Source organism: Lactuca sativa, chromosome 4 (assembly GCF_002870075.4).
Source record: "Lactuca sativa cultivar Salinas chromosome 4, Lsat_Salinas_v11, whole genome shotgun sequence".
In the NCBI taxonomy this organism is placed as follows: Eukaryota; Viridiplantae; Streptophyta; class Magnoliopsida; order Asterales; family Asteraceae; genus Lactuca; species Lactuca sativa.
In genome coordinates, this window is record NC_056626.2 from 355,785,416 (window position 1) to 355,801,273 (window position 15,858).

At 37.8% G+C, this 15,858-nt stretch overlaps 1 protein-coding gene across 1 annotated transcript; it reads left to right on the forward strand.

Moving 5' to 3' along the window:
- Positions 1 to 11,197: 11,197 nt before the first annotated feature.
- LOC111896357 (probable receptor-like protein kinase At2g23200) lies at positions 11,198 to 14,004 on the forward strand. Its single transcript, XM_023892361.3, has one exon. The coding sequence runs from the start codon at positions 11,320 to 11,322 to the stop codon at positions 13,789 to 13,791; it is 2,472 nt and encodes an 823-aa protein (XP_023748129.1). The 5' UTR covers positions 11,198 to 11,319; the 3' UTR covers positions 13,792 to 14,004.
- The last annotated feature ends 1,854 nt before the right edge of the window (positions 14,005 to 15,858 follow it).

The window sequence follows — 15,858 nt, forward strand, 5'->3', positions numbered from 1 at the left end:
AGTATCACATCTCTAGGTCGAAACAAACTGTCTGATATCAGTCTTGAACATGCTCAGATAACAAGTCATCTAAGCCTGCTCAGAAGCAATATCCAGGCAGAACATCACCCTCTCCGTAAACAACTGGGTGATCTCCGTCACCGACTCTGTCCCTCGCCTCAAATCCAGAAACTCATGTGCCAGTCTCTCTCGCTCAACCCGCAAATGTAACGGGAGCAGAACATCTCCCTAAACTATTCCCAAATAACTGCAATGCTATGCTCATCAGAAAACTACCTGGTCACCAATCTCCACCAATCCTTTGCTCCGGACCTCAGCAGGTTCAGAGCACACCTAACCTTCTGGTCAGAAGGACATGGGCATGTGAAGAAGCACTCCTCCATGTCAGACATATACCTCATGTCTATGACTGGGTCCCGCACCCCATCAAAATTTGGGGGCTTCGTGTTATCGAAGTCCCGATATTGGAAAGCTTGTCCAGCCCCTCCACCTGTAGCTGCTACGGCTACAGAGGCTGCAGCGGTAGCCATCTCAACTAGGGCCGCATATTTGTTATCAAAGTACTCCATCATCATGGTCTTGATAAAGCCAAACATCTCCAGAATCTAACCCCAGACAGTCTCGATCACCTCCTCCCGGATGATCTCCCTAACACGATCCTCTGACAATGTTGGCATGTCCTGGCTGCGAGCTCCCGATGCTGACCCAGATCCAATCTCAAGTCACCATTCTGAAAAATACACCAGAAAGGTATCAAATAATCCATATAATAATCATGGAACCAATTCCCAACCAAACCCTAGGGGTTTGTGATTTCCTAGCTACGCGTATAGGTCTTGTGTTTTCAGTAATATGGGCCCATACTACCTTCCACACCTACCCATATTTGTTTAAAGGATCATCACAATGCCCTAATAATACTCATTAACATAGGTGAGCTCTCAATCCTCACACTTAGAGGAAGGCTATATATCTCCGGACTATCAGGCTGATCTCTCGCAACTCATCCATGAAACTTCCACCAACCCTGTAGCACTCGTGTATGCTAGTCATACATAACACTGGACCCTATAGACATTCGAATACTCAGTCCTACTCTAAGCCCACAACTAAACAACGAACAGGAAATAAAGCCAAACCAAATATTCTCAGGCTATAGAATCTTAGTTATGTACAACTATGATGAATTGTAACACCGTAATTTTTCAAACAAATTTTCACATTTTTAAAACATACTTTCATTCATAAATATTATAAAATCTCATTGTATCACATATCAATCCATTGAAACACATCCCAAGATCAGAATATATAAAAACTCCTCATGTGTGTACTGATCATGCCAACACCTTCCTGCGATCCTCACTGGTACCTGAAAAACATAACACAAACACTGTAAGCATAAATGCTTAGTGAGTTCCCCAAAATACCACACATAACACATAATAGCCACTCGAGGCTATAACTCTGGGGGCCCTCTGGCCCTAACTCTATGGACCCTCTAGTCCTAACTCTATGAACTCTGATATACACACAACATAAATCACATAGAAATAATGCGGTGCAACACTTCACATAAATAGCATACAAGATACTCTATCACATAACTCTAATTACCACTCAAGGTAAAGTATAGTGAGAAGACTCACCTCAGAAAATCTCGAAGAGTCTCGAACTCGGGAATACTGAACTAGTCTCCGCCTAATCACATAAATAATTACTCTAATCAATATAACTTTCAAAGGCTAGAATAATCCCCTCTAAGTTCTCTAAGAAGGGCAAAAGACCATTCTACCCCTATAATGGCTCAAAAGTCCAAGCATTGACTAATCCCTAAAAGTCAACAAAGTCAAACTTTGACCAGACTCGTCGAGTGCACTCGGGTGACTCGGTGAGTCCATACTGGTCCTTTGAATCCCTCTAAGTCTCACTTGGCACGATGAGTTCTCTCTCTACTCACCGGGTTACTCAGCAACAAATCGCGGGGCAACCCCGACTCGACTCGTCGAGTCCACTTATGAACTCGGCGAGTTGCTCCCATGACAACACTAATCTGACCTCCTGAGGTCATATCTGCTTCTCTAATCTATAGATCTGACTTCCCCATGACCAATAACCACGTAAAGGTCAAATCTTGCTACACATGCATTGCACCCAAGGCTTATTTTGGCGAAATTCCTTCTAACATGGCAACCTATGTCCATTTCCTTCATGGAACCACAAAAAGCAGAATGGTTCAGGCTCTATGGACCTCAAAAAGTCCAGATCTAGAGTTTGGCACTCAATGGGACACTATACTCAACTAAACAAGCCATAAAAGGTATAGAAAACCCTAGATTCGATGCCCATAAGCAAAACAGAAGAATAGGATCGAATAGCTACCTCAAAACTGAAGATCCAAGCTGAAAACTCACTAGAATGCAATCCTCTTGACCTCCCCTTGCTGGAAACACTTTCTCCTTTGCAAAATCACACCAAAAATGATTAAAGAGGCTCAAACTCTCTCACAACTCGCTCAAGATCAATGGGGTATCTCTGTCTGGACTGGTAGCCGCAAATGAGGGCTATAAGGTCCTTTAAATAAGGCATAGGCCCAGGGATTTAAGGTTTCAGTCGCCAGAACGAACTCGTCGAGTCCACCCTTATTGACTCGTCGAGTCCCTTCATTATCCAGTCAGCGAATCGCGATCCTACTCGACGAGTCTAGGCGTCAACTCGTCGAGTCCCTCTCTTAACTCCAAAAATAAATGATAAAATATAATACCTGGAAATCCGGATGTTACATGAATACACTAAGCAACTACAATAATGATGTTAATTTCATGAAACAAAGCTCCTAGACTATCAGGGATCATGTAATCAGGCAATTCTATCATGTAATTCCTCAATATCCCTAGCCTAGCACTAGTATACTGTTCTAACATATCAAATAACTTTATGGTATTTTGGGTCTACTTACTGGCTCCGGCTGATCGTACACTTTGCATCCTCCTTTCTTATTTTGAAAATCTTTTCCTTAGTTTGAGATTGGATTCACACGAGTGCTCCTCCATTTCACTCAACCTAAGGCTTTGATACCAACTTGTAACATCCATAAATTTCTCAAAGATTTTAAACTTTTCAAAACCAACCTAAGTATATAAATTGTTTACAAAATCATCCTAGACCAATATAGTTCACAAATTGTTTTCAAAATAAATCCATATCAGAGTTTTCCCATAAATCAAAATCACAAATCAAGGAAGTGTACGATCATGCCTTCGCCTTCCCACGGTCATCTGTAGTACTTGAAACAATAATCAATAAATGTAAGCTCGCAGGTTTAGTGAGTTACCCCCAAAATACCAACACCATACAAACCAGAACAATATCATAACAAACAATATGCATACTGAGCCATCAGTCTGACTGGACTGCCTCATAGGGCTTGTAGTGACTGGACCGCTCCCGATCCTTCGGCATGTCTGGTCCGCCTCGAAGGGCCTACTGCCTATCCGGACCGCTCATTGGGCCTTTGACATGACTGGTTTGCCTCGCAGGGCCTTTAGTTTATCCGGATCGGCGTGGGTATGTTGTCCTTTAGCACAAAGCAGGACCGCCTCAGCCCAACCATACACACATATGTCGACACACTTATAACAGATAACCAATCAACAACAAGTACAGATCATACATATCACTAAGCATAGCATCATCCTGTCACACCCCAAAACCGAGAACGGCGGAAACGTTCTGGGGCGGAGGACGTCATGTATAATATCAACAACAATGTAAAGTAGTAAACAAGCAACAACATCATCCATTACATTAATAAAATAGTTGTTTATACAATTGTATTCTGACAAATTTTGATAAACACAAAAGCATAAATCAAAATGAAAGATAAGTCTTGAATAAGCTCCATCTTCGGTTTTCCTTGCATCGGTACCTGTCTATGATGACCTGAGGATACAAGTAATTTTGAAAGCGAGTATCAGCTTTAAAGCTGGTGAGATCATAAGTAGTAATGTGTCTTAATTTGTGAAAACTTATAATTTCTAAGACTTGACATTGCTTTGAAAGAAAACGAGTATAAGTATGAAAGTATTTGTAGCTCAACTGTATATGTTTGAAAAATCCCTAGAAATCCCTATGATTCCTATTAGTAATTAAAGGAGTCTTCTACCAAGACTTAACTGTTCTGTGTGTGTGTGTCTCTTGTAAGAGTAAGTATTTTTCCAAAGTATACTATCATTACTCAAAATATCTTTTGTATATTTATGTTTAAGTGAGGTTATCACTGAAATATGTACTGGAAAAATTAACGTAGTACTAAATCGTAGCTCTAAAAGGGCTACTATTTATCAACAGATAGCATCTACATTACCGCGCTTCCTATGAAAAATTCGCGAAGTGAATGTAATGGGAAAGAAATGGTACTATGGTGTAGTGTCGAACTACAACCGTACCTATTACCTTAAATCTAGGGTAATACTACCAAGTACCACAGTATTTGGATATATATGAATATATATATCAATACACCGATACTCAACTTGCCTTATTTGATGGATAAGGTATAATGTGATGTCTAGATCCCAGACTGTTTCGCTCCCCTATCAGAGGGATTTTAGGACCTACACACGACCCCTGCATGAATCCAAGCCGTGAGCATCACATTACCTGCGATCATGTATACTCGATATAACAATCACAATCGTAGTGTGTTTTATCAGTATAGTTAGATCCTAAACTGGTTCTGAGCTATAGCCCCTAGTGACGTCTATCCTATGTATATGAAAGCGTACTCATGTAAGTGTGATCATGTAATTGTACTTATGGTGTACTGAAATGTTCTACGTGTGCTAGCTGTAATGTGTGTTCTCTCCATCTAGCAAGTATTGTCACGTAAGCGTTCTAGTATAATTGTATATGTTCTCGTCCTAGTATAGATGTATATGTATTGTACAGCAATGTTCTAGAAAGTATTGACTCATGAATGAACTGACTCGTTGTATGATATCGCGTTCTAGTAATGGTTCTAGTATCTTCCTGAACTACCCAAATGGTAGCTTACTAGTAATCTAAGTGGTACGTATGGACGTGGATGTATACCCTTGCTACCCAAGGGCATAGGATGAACTAGAAGAACCTTTTATGACTTTATATGTACACATGATATATAACTAATATTTAAACGACCTTCGGACGAGTATCCAATATCCCACCAGACCACATCTCAAGGCGCGAAAAGGAAATAGGGTGGATAGCCTTCCTAAGTCTTTTAAACATTTCTTATATAACTATACATATAGAGGCATGCAATTTATAATATAAAAGCATAAATAAGTTTGGTAAAACATTTGAAACATAAATATTAGTTTAAGGAAAGATCGACTTGATGTCAATCTATAAAACAATTTGAAGGCATAAGTTTGATAAAACAATATAAGTATAAGGAACATTTGTTTGAAACACAGTTGTAAATAAGTTTGAAATATGATAAACAGAGTAAGAGGTACAGTGTAATAAGGAGTTTAAAACATATAAAATGTTTATAAAAATCATTTGAAGGAAACTGTTTGGTAAAACGGCTAATGAGTAGCCAAATCTTTTGAATGTTGTATATTAATCACATGTGATTGATGTAATAAGTAATATACTCCTACTTACTAATCACATGCAATTGACATAATAAGTAGCATGATTCTACTTGTATCCCCCCCCCCATAAAGCATTTAAAAGTAGTTTAAAACATTATTTAAGGGGTATGAACTCACATGAAAGCTTGAAGATAGCGAGATGGAAAACCGGGCAGAGTTTCGTCTCGGGAAACGGATTTTCCTCGGGATTCTCGGGAATCTCGGGAGTAAAATTGACCCTCGGGACTTGAGCAAAAAGACCAGAGCTTCGGGTTATAACGGGCACGGAAAACGAGGCAAGATCGAGAGAGAAATGAGAGAATTGAGCAACTTTTTCGGAAAGCCTCGCATCCTATTTATAGGAAGGCTGAACCGCCTCCGAACGCGGGGCGTACGCTCGTACGCAGCGCGTACGCGTACGTCATGCATGACCGAAGCCTCGACTGCCTCGGTTCGGATGGGACGGGTTGCTGGGTACGCGGGTCGGATGGGACGGCGGGTCGGACGGGACAGCGGGTCGGACGGGTCGGAGTTTCGGACGGGTCGGACGGGTTAGATTCTTCGGATAGTGCGACGTGGACGATCCGAGACCCTCGATCTCAGTACGCGGGGCGTACGAAGGTACGCTGGGCGTACTTCGGTCCAATCCGATGACTCCCCTTCGGATATTACCGGGAATTTATAATTAAATTTATATTTATTTTAATTAAACTTCTAAAATTCATATCTCCCTTATACGAACTCCGTTTTTGACGTTCTTTATATCCACGCGAAGGTAAGACCATGATCTACAACTTTCGTTTAGATTCCGTTGGCAAATTCCGAAATTATTTTTATTATTTATTTATTAATATGACGTGATTAAGGAATTTCTTCTAAAATTCATAACTTTCACATCCGAAGTCAGATTTGGACGTTCTTTTTATGCACGATCATAGATTGAGGTTGTCTATAACTTCCATTTAGATACTTAAGGCTAAAAACTATTGCATCGAAATTTTGCGTTTTACGATTAATCGCTGATGCCGGTTTTTCCGAGAATCTTCGGTTGGTCATAACTTCTTCATTATAACTCGGATTTTAGGGTTCTTTATATGTACGAAAACCTTGATACGATTCCTACTACTTTAATTAACCCAAATAAGATTTTAGGAAAGTTATATTTTGATCTAAATTTGATTGGTTTTACATTACATTGTCTCGAAATATCGGGTTGTCACACATCCTATCTACCAGGATACCGATCTAACAGATCATAATAGCATAACAACATCCTATCTACTAGGATACCAATCTAACAAATGATAACTGCAGGCAATCCTACTATAACCAGGATAACAATCCAAAGGGTCGGTCTTGGTGCCATAGATCCTGTCAGTATAGTGAGGAAATCTCATCTCACAAGTAGCACAATACGTAATCTCAAATTCCTGAAACACAACTACAAGCTCTAACACCTATAACCACCATAGGACCAGCTCTCTTAAGACTCAAATTACCAAAATGTCCTCAGAAGTCAACCTGGTCAACCCTTGGTCAAAGTCAAAGTCAACCATCAACAATCTGTGTTGACCCAACTTGTCGAGTACAACTACTGACTCGTCGAGTTCCTTCAAATCTAGAGAACCTGCTAAAACCTGAGTCAACTCGCCGAGTTGGCTATCCAACAAGTCGAGTTCATGCAGAATCCAAAAAACGGGAAAACCCATCTCAACTTGTCGAGTTCATGTTGTCCATTTCTCATCCAAACGCTTTTAAGCTGAAATAAGGCTCCAAACTATAGATCTAACATCCTAGAGCATAGTTACCACATAAAGTTGCAAGCTTGATGTGCATGAATGGCCTTAAACGCCAAAACCAAGCTAAGGAAGAGGTTTAAGGTATAGAGAAGTGCCAAGGCTTGATAAATTTGATAACTTTATGACTATAAGGGCTTAGAGGAGTCCAGATCTGAACTCATCACTCCAAGATGTGCTCAAAACTAGAAAAACTTCAAGGTTAAGCTAGAAATGGCCCAAAACTCTTAATTGAATAGATCTAGCTAGGAAATGGTCAAGGTAACGACTTGTTACCTTCAAGATGATGCCAAGATGAAGTAGAAACCGAATCTACAAGCTTCTCCTTGCTCCAAGCTCTTTATCCTTGAAGTTCTTTTCACTGAAACCACCTTCCAAGCTTCTTAACACACAAAATGAAGAGTAATACACGATTAAGGTTTTCTGAGGTCAAGGGGGACGTTAAGGGAGGCAGAGGGTTGCTAATGAGCCTTTAAATAGGGTGCAAACCCTGAAAATTAGGGTTTCATATTCTAGCTCCAACTAGTCGAGTTTTGCCTCACAACTCGACGAGTAGAGAATTTCCTACACGTCGAGTTGAAGCCATCAACTCGACGAGTTCCAAGTTAAAATGTCCTTTTTAGATAAAATTCTTATACCTGGGAGTCGGGATGTTACACAACTCAACGAGTTGGATCGGGTTTTTCCCGCTTTCTGTTTATTGAAGGAACTCAACGGGTTGTTCTGCTAACTCGGCGAGTTAACTAGGGTTTTTCTTGGTTTTCTGAACATTGAAGGAACTCGACGAGTTACTAGATGCACTCGACGTGTTGGGTCAACATGGACTGTTGACCTTGACTTTTACCATGGTTGACCAAGTTTGACTTCTGAGGGTATTTTGGTAATTCGGAATTTTAATGAACTAAGTCACATGGTGGTTGTAGGTAGTCGATATCGGAGCTGAGAGTTGGTATTTGATCTTCTTGATTCAACACTACTTATGAGGTGAGTTTTCCTCACTATAATCAAGAGGCACCAAGGTCGACCATTTGGATTGTTAACCTGATTTATTTATGTTGTGATCTGTTAGATCAGTATCCTGGTATATAAAATGTTTCTATGTTGTTATGATCTGTTATATCGGTATCCTGGTATATAAGATGTTTCTATGTTGTTATGATATGTTAGATTGGTATCCTGGTAGACAGGATGTTGTTATGCTTAATGAAACGTAGATCGGTTTGACTGCCTGTAGACTGTTATGTGATTATCTGATATATATGCATATGTGTGATTGGTGGTTGAGGCTTTTCTGCTTTGTGCATGAGCCAACAGACCGGGGCATTCCAACCTGATGTTTGAGGGCCTAGAGTATTCCATCGCGAGGATGATTGCACTCATAGTATGTGGGCATTCCAACCCGATGGTTGAGGGCCGAGAGTATTCTATCCTGAGGATGATTGGACTCATAGTATGTGGGCATTTCGACCAGATGGTTCAGGGCCTAGAGTATTCAATCCTGAGGATGATTGGACTTATAGTATGTGGGAATTCAAACCCGATGATTAAGGACCAATGGTATACCATCCCGAAGATGATTGGACCCATAGTACATTGCCCTTCCAACCCGATGGTTGAGGGCATGGGGCATTCCAACCCGATGGTTGATTAGGCTTATAGTATGCTCTTATTATATGTGTGTTATTGTTGTGCATGTATTTTGGGGGAACTCGCTAAGTTTCGTTCTTACATTTTTGGATTTTGTTTCAGGTACATCATATGATTGCGGGAAGGCGAAAGCTTGATCGCCCACCTTCTCGTTTTTCATGTTGTGATTTATGGGATTCTCTGATGTTAAAACTATTTTGAAAACAATTTGTAATAAACTATGGTTTTGGAATATCTTAAAAAGTTTAAAAATTTTGTGAATTTTACGGATGTTTCAAAACTTTTCCACACTAACATCCTTCTTTGTCTTTATTCGGCATCTGAGTTTCCATATGATAGAAAAGATTATCACAACCAACATTATAAAAAATCCTACACAAAGAGCAGCATCAAAAAATGAACTAGAACGTCTTTAAATAATGTTTATTAAAATTGAAAATGTAAATTGAGGAAACAAAAAGTTGTGTATAAAATGCATGACTTGCAAAATCTCCAATGAATATTTAAAAATAACTTAAAATAACATAATTAATACATGCAACATAATTTAGGTCATTGAGTGATGTGTATGAATGCTTCCTATGGTTTTATGCATTCGTTAAGCATCTTTAAAAAATATATATCAATGACTTAACCTATTACTTATTTTGAATATGAAGTAAATGAAGGAATTAGGTTAAGGTAATATATGTCCGGCTATGTCTTCAACTATGTCTTAAAAGTGACATTTCTTCCTTGATTTTTACCTTCTTGTACTACCTCCTCCTTTATTGTATTTTTTTTCCTCTTTCTGATAAACTCAAAAGACTACTTTATGTTTATTTGGCTATTCATCTACACATATCCTCGCCAAGGATTAAAAACGTGAATGCCTTCAAATTTTAGGTTAGCACTTCCCGTGTAACTACTAATTATCGTCACTATACTAGACCAGCTATCATGCAAAGAGGATAATAGTAGCGACGCTTGGACTTCATCCTAGCATCTAATATAAACTGAACTCAACATTGAGATGATTGAACTGAATTCATTAACATGATCAGTAACCAAGCTACCCTCATTCATCTTCACATTTACCAATTGTCGGATTAAGAACACCTTATACATTGTTGATGATTTTTCATAAATATCGGATAACACCCTAATCAGATTGCATGTGGTATTCTCATTGACAATATTGTTAGATACGTTCTTCTCTAATTATAATATTACCATGCCAAAAGCCTACCAATCTAGTAGATTCAAGTCATCCTGCTTGAACACTTCAGGTTTCTTTTCGACCAAGGTTTCATGTAATTTCTTTTGTAAATGTAATCCTTGATCTGCATTCTTCAGAACCGGAAATTGTGACCTTCAAACTTTCCAATCTTAAGCTTCTTATCTTTACCCATAGTTCTGACTTCAGTGGTTAGAAATTGAACACTTCGACAAACGACAAACGATTTCATAAAAAATGTAATAATGCATAATTATAAAGAGAACACAATATTTACTTGGTTCATACAATCAGGATGATCAACTACGTCCACATCCACAGGCGAGCATGAGAGAGTTTTTTTATTTCTACCAAACAACTTGAGTATTAAACATTAGGTTATACGAATTCAATGAGTATAAATATTAGCAAGTTGACCTAAAGTTGTCAATAAGGTCAAGTCTTAAACATTGACAACTCTAGCCCATGTCGAAATTTAGTGTCACATGTACATGTAATATAGGACCTCATGTTTGGTCTACACACGGACTATATGGTCAAAGGGTGAATCAATCTCCATAAACTAACACACACAAACAAGTTATCTTAACGATTAGTTATATTAAAAATTAAAAACAAGAATGCAAAATTTTAAGTGCTTCACATGTTCAGAGTAATCAAGCTACGGTCCCTTGTAGAACCGAAGAGAGTTGTTATTAAAAATCTTCGCTTTCATACTCAACTACCAACAATCCTCAAAGACCGACGCCTCTCCTCATGGCGGAAACATCTATCCCGAAACCTCTCTTTTCCTTTAACTTAGATTAGTATCCACGTCTGCATTAAACTATAAAAATTAAAACAATAGAAACTCGATTATTTAATTTCATCTTATTTATGCCTAAAATTAAGAAATATACATATACATTTACAACGACCGGATTCAAGTCTTCGCGGTCGTCGTCAACAGTACACTTTTTTGTTATCACATTGTCGTCTTCGTCCCGTGAAGCAAACCAATAATTATTCAACTCGAAACAGTAATCATCAACTTGCCTCAATGACGTCCATCCTGTGTTTCTTTCTTCTCGTCCTTTTCTCTTCACTGTCACTTGCTTCCTCCCAGGATGTCTTACCGGACCACTACTTCATCAACTGTGGATCGAACTCTGATATTGATTTCACTAACCAGAAATTCGTCGGTGACGTCAACCCTTCAACTTTCTCCATCTCCGGTGGCCATGTCGCCGCAGAAAACAACAACCCGGCAACCGACACACCGGTTATCTACAGAACAGCAAGAATCTTCACTAAGAAATCATGGTACGAACTCGAAGCAGATGATATCAAAACTTTCGTAATGGTACGCCTTCATTTTTCCCGATTCTCTACTAATGGATTCGAATTTTCCAACTCGAAACTCGACGTTTCTGTCTCCGGGTTCTCTCTGTTGTCCGGTTTTAGCACCGGAAACACGACTGTGATTAGGGAATTTATATTCCCGATTGGGTCTGAACGAAGGTTTAGAATTGAGTTTACACCATCCCGTGGATCGTCTTCTGCGTTTGTAAACGCCATTGAAGCTTTCACGACACCATCGAATCTATTCAGGCCCGCCTCCAGTTTCCCACGTATTTCACCCGCCGGAAAACTTGCTGATCTGGAGAAGTTAACATCGGATTATGCTTTCAACCCAATCCACAGAGTTAACGTTGGAGGACAAAGGATCAACGTAGATCGTGACACCTTAAGAAGAACATGGACACCTGATGATTCCTTCATCTTCAACAATGGACCAGCAAGAAACGTCACTTTTGATGGCCGGGTTAATTATGTAGACGGTGGAGCAAGCTCCTCCGATGCTCCTGATGATGTTTACAAAACAGCCAAACAATTAAACAACAGTTTGGTAAACATTACATGGAATTTTAACGTCAATAAGAATGCCATGTATCTGGTTCGATCTCATTTCTGTGACATTATAAGCACATCCCTCGTCGATCCCAACGACGCCTTCAACTTGTTTGTCTACAGCCACCACAAGGAGGAGATTCAACCGGGTAACACAGTGGATGCGTTACAAGCTCCGTTTTATCTTGATTTGGTGGTGGAGTCCACTGATTCAGATCGTTTGAATATCAGTATTGGCGCAATTCGTGGTAACAATCAGCCGGTGTTCTTGAACGGAGTCGAGATCATGGAGATGTTGAAAAACTCCGGTGTGCGTGATCCAGTCAACGGGAAGAAGGGAAAGAGTGTATTCATCACGGTTGGATGTGTTCTTGCAGGTGTAGCTTTTCTACTGGTTTTGTTAGCAGGTTTCTTCATCGGATCAAGATGTGGGAAACGAAAGCAGGTGGTGGTCGGAGCAAAATCAGAGTCTCACGTGGTTCCATCATATGGCCGGAGTACTTCATACAACAGTATAATCGGTGACTTCACAGTCAACAATCCATCACCAGTACTAGACCTCAATCTTAGGGTCCCATTTGCCGACATAGTACAAGCAACAAATAATTTCGATGAAAATTTAATGATTGGTAGAGGTGGTTTCGGGAAGGTGTACAAAGGAACACTTCATGGGACCAAAGTGGCAGTCAAACGAGGCGAACATGGTCACGGTCAAGGCCGGCCGGAATTCGTGACGGAAATCATGGTGTTGTCAAAGATCCGCCACAAACATTTGTTGTCTTTGATCGGTTATTGTGATGAAAATAACGAAATGATACTTGTATATGAGTTTATGGAAAAGGGTACTCTTCAAGATCATTTGTATGGTTCAGATCTCCCAAGACTCTTGTGGGAACAGAGGATTGAGATTTGTATCAGTGCAGCCGGAGGCTTGAACTACCTTCACACGAGTTCAGAAGGTGGGATTATTCATCGTGATGTGAAATCAACGAACATTTTGTTAAACGAACACTATGAAGCAAAAGTCGCCGATTTTGGGATATCACAGTTAGATAATGTGGACGAAGGTAAAATGACGGATGTGAAAGGGAGTTTTGGGTATCTGGATCCTGAATACGTTAGATGTATGAAATTGACACATAAATCAGATGTTTACTCATTCGGTGTGGTACTGCTTGAAGTGTTGTGTGCAAGGTTAGCTCTCGACAACGGACTTCCTGCAAAGGAAATGAATTTGGCTGATTGGGCGATTAAACAAATAAAAAATGGCAATCTTGATAAAATAATCGATCCATTTCTTGCGGGTAAGATTAATCAGAACTCGTTAAGGAAATTTGTGGAAATAACTGAGAGATGTTTAGAGGAAACGGGAGACAAAAGGCCGAGTATGGATGATGTGTATTGGGATTTAAAATATGTGTTGAATTTGCATTTAAAGTCGTTGGACCAACAGCCGTATGAAGATAGCACAATAAATATGTCGATTCAGTTGCCAACGTTGATAACTGATCAGTTTTCGTCTCGATTTAATGATGATTCTGAGGTGAATGATAGCTCGATTTTTAGTTATCCGAGTGAGAGCCAAGTGTTTTCCCAATTGAAGGTCAATGAAGCTCGATAGTTAGTAATATTGTTTATTGATATATCGATTTCTCCTGGATATATAATTTTGTATTTCTTTTGTGTACCATTATATAAGGGTTTGCATAAACATAATTTTGTCACGTGGGGAAAACAAAAATAGGGTCCTTAAATTACCAAAAAGTTATAGTTGAATTGTAAGGAGAGTGTGTGCTTGAGATTTGGGAATACAAACTTTGTTGATGCTTCCATATTTTCCCCTAAAATTACAAACTTGATGTTTTATTTTGGCAAATTTATAAACTTTAGACAAATTATAATGCAAAAGAAGAATAGTGACTCAATAAGTTGCATATATTGAAGAAAAAATAATAGACATAAACTCACATAATGTATTGCTTTATCACTTAAAGCTATGGCTTTTCTACATCACCAAAGTCCCAAAGATAGTGGTAACATACATGATGAACCTCCACGGCTCCACCTATGAAAAATAAAAAGCAACAACCTGATTGACAACAAAGTTAAAAGATAAAGAGTATTATTTTAATGCAATCATTATTGGATAATATGTGTTATAAAAAAATTACAACGAAGATAAACATTACAAGGATACAAGGTTTATATTACCGCTATAAAATTAAATTAAATTATTCAAAAAAAAAAAACAATATTGATAAATCGAAAACGTATCAATTATTCAAATATTGGCAAAAAAAAAATATATTAATTTACGAAGATAAAACAACTTTGGAAGTTAATAGGCGTAATGATAATAAATAATAGATGCAAACCGGTATATTAAAAGGTTGACAAAGTAAAATAACATGAATGAAGGTTGATACACTTCGTTATTGAAAATCAAAATCCATAATTCATTTTTAAAGAAAGTCACTGGAATCAATCAAGTTTTCTCAAGTCCAAGATACCCATTCCAATTGTTTTAGATAATTATAACAATTTAAACAAAATAATCTATCACTAAGGTTAGTAATTGCATCAAATTAATATAACATCACAAATTTGGTTTTATCTCTTTACGTAAGCTATAACTACTGTGTAGAAGACATATTCTCAATTAAATGATTTATCTTTCGACATTATCCTTGTTTAGATCATTAAGAAAAATGTCAAATTAATAGTCATATTGTTTTGTTTGTCAAAATAATTTATGTATAAATAATATTTTAAAGAAATCATGAAATACCAATACAAAATCACAATGAAAGGGAATTCAAAGTAACATGATATTATATGTCCAAAAATGAAAGTATATTGCGATCATTTGTCATCAATGGTATGCTGCCAACAATAGATTGCCATTATAACAACATACATAAAAGATATGCTGCCATTATAGCAACCAACTATCATTTGCTATGAAGATGAAATTTTAAGTTTTAAGATGAAATTTAAAGTTGTTTATCTTTTTGGAGAAGACGAGAGCAATTTAGTCATTTTTTGTAGATATTAAATTTTTTTATGAGAAATAAAAAATGCATTGTTATACCCCTGCCACATATTACATTGAAATTTCTTGTGATTAGGGTGATTAGAGACTTTTAAAGTAAATATTCCAAACTGATTCAAAGTACAATGTTTATATAAGAAAAAATGAAAATATTTTAGAAATAAAAATTAAAATCACATACAATAACACAACCACATAGTTACTAAACTAATTTCAAAAATAAGATGTAAATTTAAAAAGTAAAGAAAATTAGGGAAAAATGAATGTTATACCCCTGCCACATATTACATCATCTATCCAGACACAACTTTTGTAGAAATTCTCCTTATTATATTCCCTTTTCTTGTATGCTTAACGAATTCCATTAATGATATAAAATTAGTAAAGTTATATATTGAAATATAATAATAAGCAATTTATAAGGGTTGAAGAAATGGGTCCTGTGATTCTTCTATTTGGGACACTTTTATTGATTTTGAAATTTGACGAAAGAGTTATGGAATAATATGATGTCTGCATCAATGTGGAATCAATGTCATCTACACTCCACCTAGCATCGTGTTAATAAGATCTACAAGTAATCTTAATACCCATTCAAAAAAAAATTAATTTCACAAAACACTATTGTGTAAATGT